An 11,371-nucleotide genomic window follows, 5' to 3' on the forward strand; every position below is an offset into this window, starting at 1 on the left:
AAATATTCTAGCGCCTGTCTTACACGCAACGTATCAACAAACTGGTACTTGTAATGCCCTTTATATGTGAGTTTCCGCTTCAGCTTAACCTGAAGCAGAGACCCTTCCATATTCGAACGCTCCAAGTTGTTAACCCAGCATTCAGCTGGCATCTCACCTGCACTAAGCTTACCATGACACGTGTAACAAATCCACAGCTGACCACGCGATGACTCCAAGGAACACGGCACAACACACTCCTCATTACAGATATGCAAATAATGCTCGCCTATACACTTATCTGCAATAGCAGCTGTTGCTGAACTTCGCCTATAAACTTCCCTTGCACAACTCACTACTTGATATCTAAAAAACAACCTGTGACAAACACAGCACACAAAATCTGGTCCATCTCTGACCTTTTCTAAAAACTGCTCCATAACAAAACTAAAATCTTTACACATCTCTACCTTCTGCTTTCTTCCTAACCTCACACTGGAAATCACTCTCTGCTTATACTCTACACTACCACAATATTTGCTCTTAATCCTTTCTCTACATTTCTCCCTGTACTCAATGTTGTCCCTATATTTGACAAAACTCCTGGCCTTAACTGTCTCCCTATGCTCAATGCTGTCCCTATATTTGACCAAACTTGTGGCTTTAACTCTCTCCCTATGTTCAATGCTTTCTCTGTATTTACTAATACTCATCTGTTTAACCCTCTCTCTGTGGGGCAAATTCTTACTATAATTCCCTACACTCCACAACTTTGCCTTCTCCCTGAACAACACATTTTCTTTATAGATCTTCCTAATCCTTAACTGCCGTTTCTCCCTAAGTGACATATCCAACTTTTCCTGCGCCCCTTTTTTCCGCCTCAGATACTTTGACTTAAAAGACTCCCGACCTGAAACTGCCTTACTAGCAGCCTCCACAACCTTGTCACTATTCTCTACACCAACAAAACCTTCTACACTACTACACTCAACCGCTGTGTTGTCACTATCAACCACAACATCCATCCTTCTTGACCTTATGCTATAACCTGACACTTCCCTAACTTTACAGTAACTGTAACAACTATGCAGTCCAGGCTTACACACACAAACCACATTCTCAAAATGCCGTCCCATTACACTTTCTATGTAAATACACTGTGCCGACAAATGCTTACTGCTACAGCTATACTTAAACCAGCGTCCATCATAGAAAGTAAACACACCAACACCTAACCAATCCGCTGTCGCCTGGATTTCCACCTCTGTGGCCCAACTGCCGAGAAATCTCATCCTGGACTGCTGAATATACTCTAACACAGAAGAGTACTCACTCCTCAAAAGACTCTGATATCTATCTACATTCTTTTCTAACTCTTTACACACAGCTAGCCTAATCCTACGATGGTGCTTCTGAGAACCACTCACAGCCTGAGAGATGGCTCTGAAGAAGCAGTTCCCATCAGCCACAATCCTCTCTTTGCTACATGGAACACCTAACAACCCCACCTCTGTGGATACCGGACTACCAACCTTCACACAGTCAACGTTAAACTTACTACACAAAGCACAGCAAACATCTATGCCGAGGGGACAGAAGACCAGCTCTTCGCTTCTCACCTCGCTAACAAACTCTACGTCAAAATTGACCTCACTAGCATCGAAGCTCTTGAATTTCTTCGACATATAAGTGTCGGAAGAAATGACACGCTTTCTGCCATCAGTCACTGTTGGTTCTGCCGCTGAACCGCTGCTCACCTCACTGGAGAAAGTCAACACAGAAATGCCAGACAGTGCCGGACTTGCGGCTACGCCGAGACCACACTCGGACGCAAAACTGCCAGCAGAAACCACACTTTTTCTCCCAGCCTCAGTGAGCAGACTGGACTCTGGTGCTGGAGCAGCGCTCATCCCAGTGATGAGACTCTCCACAGACACACCAGACCGCGCTGGACTTGCACCTGTGCTGACCGTAACACCACACAGCTCAAAGAGCTTCTCCCTTGAACGGAGACTGTCGGCCAAACGACAGATGTAGTGGTGCAGGTCGTGAAGACACGCGAAATGCAGAACCATGCTTGTACCGTCGTGGTGTAACAAGCCAGTGTGACTGCGTGAGTGACTGTCGACCACAGCGAACCGTCCACCCTCACGCACGATGGCAGTAGTGTTTCCACACAGTGTCAAAAGACGTGCTGTACTGACTGAAGATCCTCTCCAGTCCATTACGTAAGCTGATGAACACACCGAAATCGATGTATTCACCTTCAGTCACACCTATTTCGCCTAACACCGTGTCACCAAAGCTGAACCTAAACACCTGTCCGTCTAATTCCAACTGCTGTGGCAAATCTGGCACAGACAGCAGATTTGACACATGGCTGAAGATGTTGAGGTCACGCAAACTGGTGTACAACTCATCACCTTCAACCAACGCGCGATCCAGATCCAGCCTGTCCCACGAAAACACGCTCCTCACCGTGTGTTTGGCTAAGCTGACCAAAGCTATAGCCATACACTGCACACCTCCATACACAAAACACGCATCGCCCTGATGAAACGATCCGCGCACAACTTTTGCTAGCCTAATCCTACTATCTCTGCTAGCCTCTGTTGCCACAGCATTAGCGTTAGACTCAAACTGAACATCACGAACACAAACAGAAGGAACAAAAACAGCCTTAGCTTTGCTGATATTCTGTCGCTCCTCCAGGACAGCAGGGCCCGCTGCGGCAACCTCCTCATGACTGGCAACCACCCCTGGCACCGCGCTGGCAGACTCCTGGGCTGTCGCCTCCACCTGACACAAAAATCAATAACAAGGTTTTACTACATAAGAAAACAGGAGAACCATTTCCCTGCTACCTCTCAAAATGGTAACTCACATATTATATTTAAACAAAGACAAACCTGCTGCACCGCTGGTCTGGGCCTGGAGGCGGACACGGTCCCACGGGCAGGTGAAGGTCTTGCCTAAAAAAGGGGGATGACAAAAGCTTCATTTAAATAATTCACTCATTCATACGGGTACTGCACGTGGTATCACAATATATGCAAAAAAAATCCACATAGTTCACATACTAAACATATACCAACCTGCCGCTTTCCTCCTCTGCGCCTTGTGGCAACACCTCTTGGTGAACGCCTCACATGGGAAGTCTAAAAGAAGGAAAGCAAACCTTGTTAAATGCCATTTTCAGTTCAATTTTATCCAGGACGGACAGACATACAATGTATGTTGTAAGCACAGAAAACAAAAACAACAAAAGATCTGTATGTATAACATGAAAGAAAAAATGTAAAAACAGTTGGCAGATGAGGAATCAGGATGCCGAGGGGAGCCAGATGTAGTGGAGCAGCCTGGGACCTGAGCCACACAACCACCAACACCATGATGACCTAACTGAATATGAGACAGAGCACGCACTTGGAAAAACTCACATCAACCATTCACACACACTCACACAGGGAACCATTAGTTATCTGAAGAACAAGACTGATCATTAATTAGCTCAGAGAAAGCAATAATCTCATCGGCAGGTGAGGGTTGCTTCATTGATATAATTTTCAGGCAGTTCACCTGGCCAGCTGGTGGAATGGCAGTGTCGTCATCGTCGTCTGAAGAAGGAAAAACCGTCTCCATGGCCTCCAACATGTTGCCGCTGAACCACACGGGGTTGGACGGGATGACAGACTCTTGCACCGGAGATGCTCGAGCCTTAAAAAAACAACACAAAAAAAAAATTAGTCACTTTTTTTTTAAATAAAAAAAATTAATACATAAAACCAGAACAGATGCACAAATGCCAGAAAATGACTCCGAGAAACACATTACCTTGCCCTCCTGTCCGACCACGGTCCACTCCAGTGGGTCGCGGTGACAGGGCGCGGGCCTGTGTCCCGTCACGACCAGCACGGGGGAGACCCTGGCACGAGGCGAAGTCCGGGGGGGCACCGAAGGCAGAGGAGGAGGAGGAGGAGGAGGAGCCAGCTGGCGGACCGCGGCGTCCCACAGGACCTGGACCAGGATCGGCGTCCCATCGCTGTCGCTGAGGTGCACCTGGAAAACAGTCAAATGCAGAACACATTGCAGTCAACTTGTGTATCGAAAATGGCAACCTTCAGGTCCTCCATGTGTGATGTCACGACAACAAAGTATGCTGTACTTACACTGTCACGGCTCCACAGCTCCAACCGATCCAGAGGGAGGTGCTCTGCCACAGACACGTACGGGAGACCTGCAACAAAAGTGAGAAACATCATACATTCCTGTAATAATTAAACTCATGTAAAACATATAAGGTTAATCTCACGATACATCGGTTATAATCATGCAGATGACCAAAACTAAGACGTACCCATGCGTGCTGCGACACGGCGGAACTCCTGGCGAAACAGCTCCTGCAGGCCAGGCTCGATGTTCAGGCGTGGAGGGAAATCCAGCACAAACACCTACACACACACAAAAAACATTTACAATCACATTTAGGTTTCTAAAATAAGCACATGAGAAAACACACGCTTACACAGCCTCTAGCTGTGACAGCACAGGACAAAACAAATACTGCCAGCAGCAACTGCAAATTAAACACATCTTCGCCCAGCGGCTGCAGACTGTAGCCAGGAGAGCACCGAAGTCCAGCGACGCCTCTCCGATGTTCCTGCTGGCTGTCAGGTTGTTGCTGGGGGCCATCACGCAGACCACGTCCGGGGTCCAAGGGAGAGTGGCGTGGGACACCTCCTTCCTCAGCTCTGCTGCCTGTGCACCTGGAACAGACAGAAAAGCAAAAGAGACAGGTCCCTCTGGCATGGCGACGATCCCATCCACCATGGGCCGCAGGTGGGAGGCTCCCACGACGAACACCATCTGCAACGACAGAGACGCGGCTTTAGAACATAGACACCAACCAACCACAACCAACACTGTCTTTCTGAAAAAGAAAAAGAAAATCTAATACCTTCTGGTCCGGCTGCAGGGCTGGAGTGACCAACTTGAAGCTCCGCTGGGTCAGCTTCGAAGTCGGCCATCTCCGCACACGGTGGCGGTAACCAGTACCGCGCCCTGTGTGGTTGACAACAAAGTTAAGGATGATGACACAAAATTCATACATCTTTACATTACATTCAAACTGCGTCAGTTAAACATAAAAAAAAATAAACAAACTGTTTGATACTTATGAGCAACGAACTCGGGGACAGGCGGCTGCGGCTGCGCCATCCTCCGCTTCAGGGCCTGGGCACGCCGGTGGGACTTGGCACGGGGCATCTAAAAATGAAAAAAAAAAAAAAAATTATTTTCTTCAAAGTTCAAAGAAACTTTAAAAATCCTTGTGAATCTGTCCCAATCATACTCACAAACAATGCTTTCCCAGACAAGGTCAGCCTTCAAATACACAAATGTTTCAACTTACCTTGGCAGTGGGAAATCAGTTGTGTGTGTATGTGTGTGTGTGTGTGTGTGAGTGTGTCTGTCTGTGTGTTGAAGGAGTAAAAATATGTGTGTTGATTAACAATTAGTTCTGTGTGTGTTTTTTTTAAATAGAATAAATGTGTCTGTGGTAAGTTGTTCTGGATCAAGGGATCGCAGATGTAGGTGCAGGTAGCTCGCAGGGCAAATGCAGGTCACTCGGTCTCGACAGCAGCCAAAGCAAGACAACACCAGATCTCACAGCCAACAGATATGAATATCTGTAAATTAAATGACACATTGTTTGATTTAAACAACATTACTTGTCAGATCAAAAACATTTAAGTGAACAGAACTTTACACAAAACATTCTGAATACACTTAACTGTAGCACATTTTAGGCTTTTATTTTAAACAGTCTCTCTCTACAACACGGTTAAGACAAACTAGCATCCATATTGTGCTCAAGTAACAGAAAGAAAATGGCCACCACCACAACTGTGCTGCTCAAAACAGAGACACATCTTAACAAAGAAAACTTTTTCCTCTCAGAACTGAGATTAACCAGCAAACTGGCATCCTTATTACATTATTTGCTTCCTCATTACACAGAAAGTGGCTGACAACATCTCACAGCTTAGCCATACTGGTGGACACAGAGACACCCAACTAAATACAGCACAAATTATGGTTCCTGCACACAGGAAACGACACACATGCCTGCACAGAAAAATTTAACTATTACAATTAATTATCAAATTTAAATCAAATATTTACCCTTTTTCACACAAGGAAAATGTTTTCTTTTACAATAATATAAGACCAACCACTAGCACAGCTTTGCATATCACACAGCTACACCTGCTCTTTGAATATACACAGAAGCCACACACACGCAACTACATACATCATAAGCTTAGTTCCATGCAAATAAACCTGATATCAAACTACAAAAAGACACACACATGCCAGTTTTCATCATCAAGTCCAATAATTTTCCTTTTTCACACAGCAAGAGAAAGTTTTGATCTCAAAATCTGGTTGAACCACACATTAGCAAAGCTATGAGTGGCGTATAAAGAGTAGATATAGCTCTGTCACAAAGCCACACACATTCAGCTCAAGTACATATCACAAACTCAGTTCCATGCAAATAAAACCTGATATCAAACTACAAAAAAGCACACACACCTGCAACTACTTGTCATCAAGTCCAATAATTTTCCTTTTTCACACACCAAGAATAAGTTTTCCTCTCAAACCAAACACTAGCACAGCTTTGCCTGTGACACAGCAACACCTGCTCTTTGAATGCACACAGAAGCCACACACTCAACTATATACATCATAAGCTTAATTCCATGCAAATAAAACCTGATATAAAACAATAAAAAAAAAAAAAACACACACATGCCAGTTTTCATCATCAAGTCCAATAATTTTCCTTTTTCACACAGCAAGAGAAAGTTTTCATCTGAAAATCTGGTTGAACCACACATTAGCAAAGCTGTGACTATAGCTAGCTAGCCCGCTAGCTAGCGCTAGCTTAGCGCGCTAATCTAATTAACCAAATGCCATCAATAAACTTTAAAATTCATCTCACGCCGACGGTAACGCTTCATAATAAACGTTTCAAGTCAACCACATGTATCTTAAGCGTTGAGATTATAAAATACAGGTTAGCTTTGCGTGTAAAGCTAGGCTGCCCCTCCATCCAAAACCAGCAAACAGCATAAAGACGATACAACAGGCCTCGGGCCTACTGGAGGAACGGCTAGCTTAGCGCGCTAATCTAATCGACCAAATGCCATCAATAAACTTTAAAATTCATCTCACGCCGACGGTAATGCTTCATAATAAACGTTTCAAGTCAACCACTTGTATCTCAGGAGTTGAGATTATCAAATACAGGTTAGCTTTGCATGTAAAGCTCGGCTGCCCCTCCATCAAAACTCACCAAAAGCCACCAAACAGCACAATGCAAAGTACATAATCACTCTCTGAAACATAACATTTTAATTTCGTGTTTTACCTGTGTTATCATCAACCATACCCTCATATTAGCACAGAGTAAACACAATAGGCTAAGGTTAAGCTAACAGAGATGAAAACAGGTCTTACCTCGAGAGTCTGTGAGAAGAAGTGGGTGGGGCGGAAACAGACACAGGAGGCTTTTAAACGCTGTGGAAAAAAAACGTGCGTGTGCGCGCGCGCGTGGGTGTGCGCGCATGCACGTGTGGGTGCGAGTGTATGTGCGCGCGTATGTGCGCGCGCGTGTGCGTGCGTGCGTGCGTGTGTTTCTGTGTGTGTGTGTGTGTGTGTGTGTGTGACATGAGTACTGGCAGCTAATGCATGATCACACTAAAATGCAGGCAGACAGAAATCCTCATTCAATCCAATGGAGAAATCCAGAAAACCCACCCCTGTTTGAGGTGTCACAGCTCGGTCACCGTTTGAGTTACAGACTTGATTCAAAGTTTAAACGAGTCACGAGACTCGGATCTATAAATCTCCCATTTACATGATTTTGCTATCTTTTACCGTTTTTGAGTTATGGCAGTTTTAGTTTGAGAGTGTTTTCTGCTCCCTCTGAGCTCTTACAATGGGTGTGTATTGCGCATTCCTGAGGCAGCTAGAGTGAGTCACATGTCCAGGCAGAGTGCAGAGCAGAGCACACCAGAGTCAAAAACGTTTGAAAACTCTTCACAGCTCCCACAAACTTGGTCCAATCCACATCAAAACTACATATTTTTGTAGGAATTTTTGTCCTCTTTCCATCTGCATAGTTTTCAAAGCCGTCAGACTTTTACTTTAGACTCCAGGGGCCTAATTAGTGCCCAGTGTCAGCCTCTACACACCAAACTCCATGGGAAAAAATGAGGTTTTGGTTTTGGCCACTCCGACTTTGAGGGCTTATAAAATCCAAACTAATCGAGTAATGACGAAATCCTTCAGAACTTTTGTTCAGCACTGTGTCCTCTGTCATCTGTGAAATTTTCAAGCCGCTGCCATTTACGCCCTGGGAGGAGATAGATTTTGTTCAAAGCGGAATTTTGGGTGAGAACGTGAACATTCCAATGCAAATTGCGGACTTCCTGTTGGTTTTAGAGGGGGGGTGTCAGCGCGTGAATTGTAGGGCTTCATGAGATCTACATTTCGGCGTTGGTTTGGTGTTTCTATCACATTCCTGTGGGCCGCAGCGGCTGCCTTTGTGTGCCTAGGTGGCGCTACCGAGCCCATTTTTGCACTTGGGGGGTCCGTTTGTCCATTTTATCAAATTTTTCGCCAGACCTGGCCTGCGTGCCGAATTTAGTGAGTTTTGGAGCATGTTTAGGGGGTCAAATTAAGCGTTATTTGGGCGTAATAATAATAAGAAAGAAAGAAAAACGAAGCAATAATTGGACGGGCCCTCGCCCCCCCGTGCACGTCGGGGACGGCGCGCGTGTCGAAGCGTAGACAATTCGTCCGTTTGTGCCAGTTTTAAGGGTATTTTTCGGTGCTATTATTGTGAAAGAGTTTTGGGCTTTTATTTTGAAAGGCCGCGGAAGTCCTAGTGTGTGACCGACAGGACTACTGGCAGCTGCTGCATGATCACACCAAAATGCAGGCACACACACTCACTCACTCACTCACTCACTCACTCACACAAACACACACACACACACACACACACACACACACACACACACATACACGCACGTGCACACACACACACGTGCACACACACACACACACACACACACACACACACACACACACGCACACACACACACACACGCACGCACACACACACACACACGCACGCACACACACACACACACACACACACACACACACACACACACGACGCCAACAAAAACCCACTGGTAGTACATTCGCTGCTGGTGCCCCTCTGGCCACTAGCAGCGCCCCTCCAGCAGATGGCGCCCTTAGCATGTCCTAGTGTGTGACTGACTTGGGTCCTGGCAGCTGTGGCATGATCACACCAAAATGCAGGCAGACAGAGAAATCCTCATTCAATCCAGTGGAGAAATCCATAAAACCCACCCCTGTTTGAGGTGTCACAGCTCGGTCACCGTTTGAGTTACAGACTTGTTTCAAAGTTTAAACGAGTCACGAGACTCAGATCTATAAATCTCCCATTTACATGATTTTGCTATCTTTTACCGTTTTTGAGTTATGGCAGTTTTAGTTTGAGAGTGTTTTCTGCTCCCTCTGAGCTCTTACAATGGGTGTGTATTGTGCATTCCTGAGGCAGCTAGAGTGAGTCACATGTCCAGGCAGAGTGCAGAGCAGAGCACACCAGAGTCAAAAATGTTTGAAAACTCTTCACAGCTCCCACAAACTTGGTCCAATCCACATCAAAACTACATATTTTTGTAGGAATTTTTGTCCTCTTTCCATCTGCATAGTTTTCAAAGCCGTCAGACTTTTACTTTAGACTCCAGGGGCTTAATTAGTGCCAAAAGTCAGTCTCTTCCCACCAAACTCCATGGGAAAAAATGAGGTTTTGGCTCTGGCCACTCCGACTTTGAGGGCTTATAAAATCCAAACGATTCGAATTAATAACAAGTCTTTAGCAACTTTTGTTCAGCACTGTGTCCTCTGTCATCTGTTAAATTTTCAAGCCGCTGACATTTATGGCCTGGGAGGAGATAGATTTTGTTCAAAGCGGAATTTTGGGCAAGAACGTGAACATTCCAACGCAAATTGCGGACTTCCTGTTGGTTTTAGAGGGGGGGTGTCAGCGCGTGATTTGTAGGGCTTGATGAGACCTACATTTCGGCGTTGGTTTGGTGTGTCTATCACATTCCTGGGGGCCGCAGCGGCTGCCTTTGTGTGCCTAGGTGGCGCTACCGAGCCCATTTTTGCACTTGGGGGGTCCGTTTGTCCATTTTATCAAATTTTTCGCCAGACCTGGCCTGCGTGCCGAATTTGGTGAGTTTTGGAGCATGTTTAGGGGGTCAAATTAAGGCCTATTGACACGAGATAATAATAAAAAGAAAAAAAAAAAAAAAAAAAACGAAGCAATAACAATAGGGCTTCGCACTGTTCCAGTGCTCAGGCCTTAACAATAGGGCTTCGCACTGTTCCAGTGCTCGGGCCCTAAAAACGAAGCAACTACAATAGGGCTTCGCGCTGTTCCAGCGCTCGGGCCCTAAAAACACTACAATAACAATAGACACGTAATAATAATAGGAAAAAGAAAAAGAAAAAAAAAAAACACTACAATAACAATAGGGCTTCGCACTGTTCCAGTGCTCGGGCCCTAATTAAAGCTGCAAGCAGCGTTGGACGGGCCCTCGCACCCGTGCCGCCTTGTGCCCACTTGTGCCCGGTGGCTGTGGCATTTAGCACACACACACACACACACTCACACACACACACACGCACACACACACACACACGCACGTACAGGTACACACACACACACACACACACACACACACACAAACATACGCACATGCAGGCACATACACACACAGACACACACACACACACACACACACACATGCACGCTCAGGCACACACACGCACACACACACACACACACACACACACACACACAAAGTTCTGGCCCTGTTGCTAGCGGTGCTCCTCCAGCAGGTGGCGCCCTTAACATGTCCTAGTGTGTGCTTGACATGACCTGTCACTCCTTTTAAGGGGGATGTGCATTGGGGGATGTGCAAGCAGCTAGTGTGTGTCAGTACAGTAGGCAAAGTGCAGAGCAGAGCAGATCAGAGTCACAGCTGTTAAACAAGTCTTCACCGTGGCCACACACTTTTTTCAATCCACACCATGATATATAGTTTTGTAGGAATTTTGGTCCTCTTTCCATCGGCATAGGTTTGGAAGCTGTCAGACTTTTACTTTAGTCACCAGGGGCCTAATTAGCCCCTAGCATTCTGTGTTATTCCCACCAGGGTTTATGGGAAAAAGTGGAGGCGCTGGTTGTGGACACTCTGACTTTGAGGGCTTCTGAAAT

At 45.8% G+C, this 11,371-nt stretch overlaps 1 protein-coding gene across 1 annotated transcript; it reads right to left on the reverse strand.

Moving 5' to 3' along the window:
• Positions 1 to 3,441: 3,441 nt before the first annotated feature.
• LOC115356795 (uncharacterized) lies at positions 3,442 to 5,089 on the reverse strand. Its single transcript, XM_030048061.1, has 6 exons — positions 4,937 to 5,089; positions 4,573 to 4,845; positions 4,337 to 4,430; positions 4,149 to 4,216; positions 3,814 to 4,038; positions 3,442 to 3,696 (listed from the first exon to the last, which is right to left on the reverse strand). Exons 1-6 carry the CDS (start codon positions 5,087 to 5,089, stop codon positions 3,454 to 3,456), a joined length of 1,056 nt encoding a protein of 351 aa, XP_029903921.1. The 3' UTR covers positions 3,442 to 3,453.
• Between the last annotated feature and the right edge of the window lie 6,282 nt (positions 5,090 to 11,371).

Source organism: Myripristis murdjan, unplaced genomic scaffold, assembly GCF_902150065.1.
Source record: "Myripristis murdjan unplaced genomic scaffold, fMyrMur1.1, whole genome shotgun sequence".
NCBI classification, from domain to species: domain Eukaryota; kingdom Metazoa; phylum Chordata; class Actinopteri; order Holocentriformes; family Holocentridae; genus Myripristis; species Myripristis murdjan.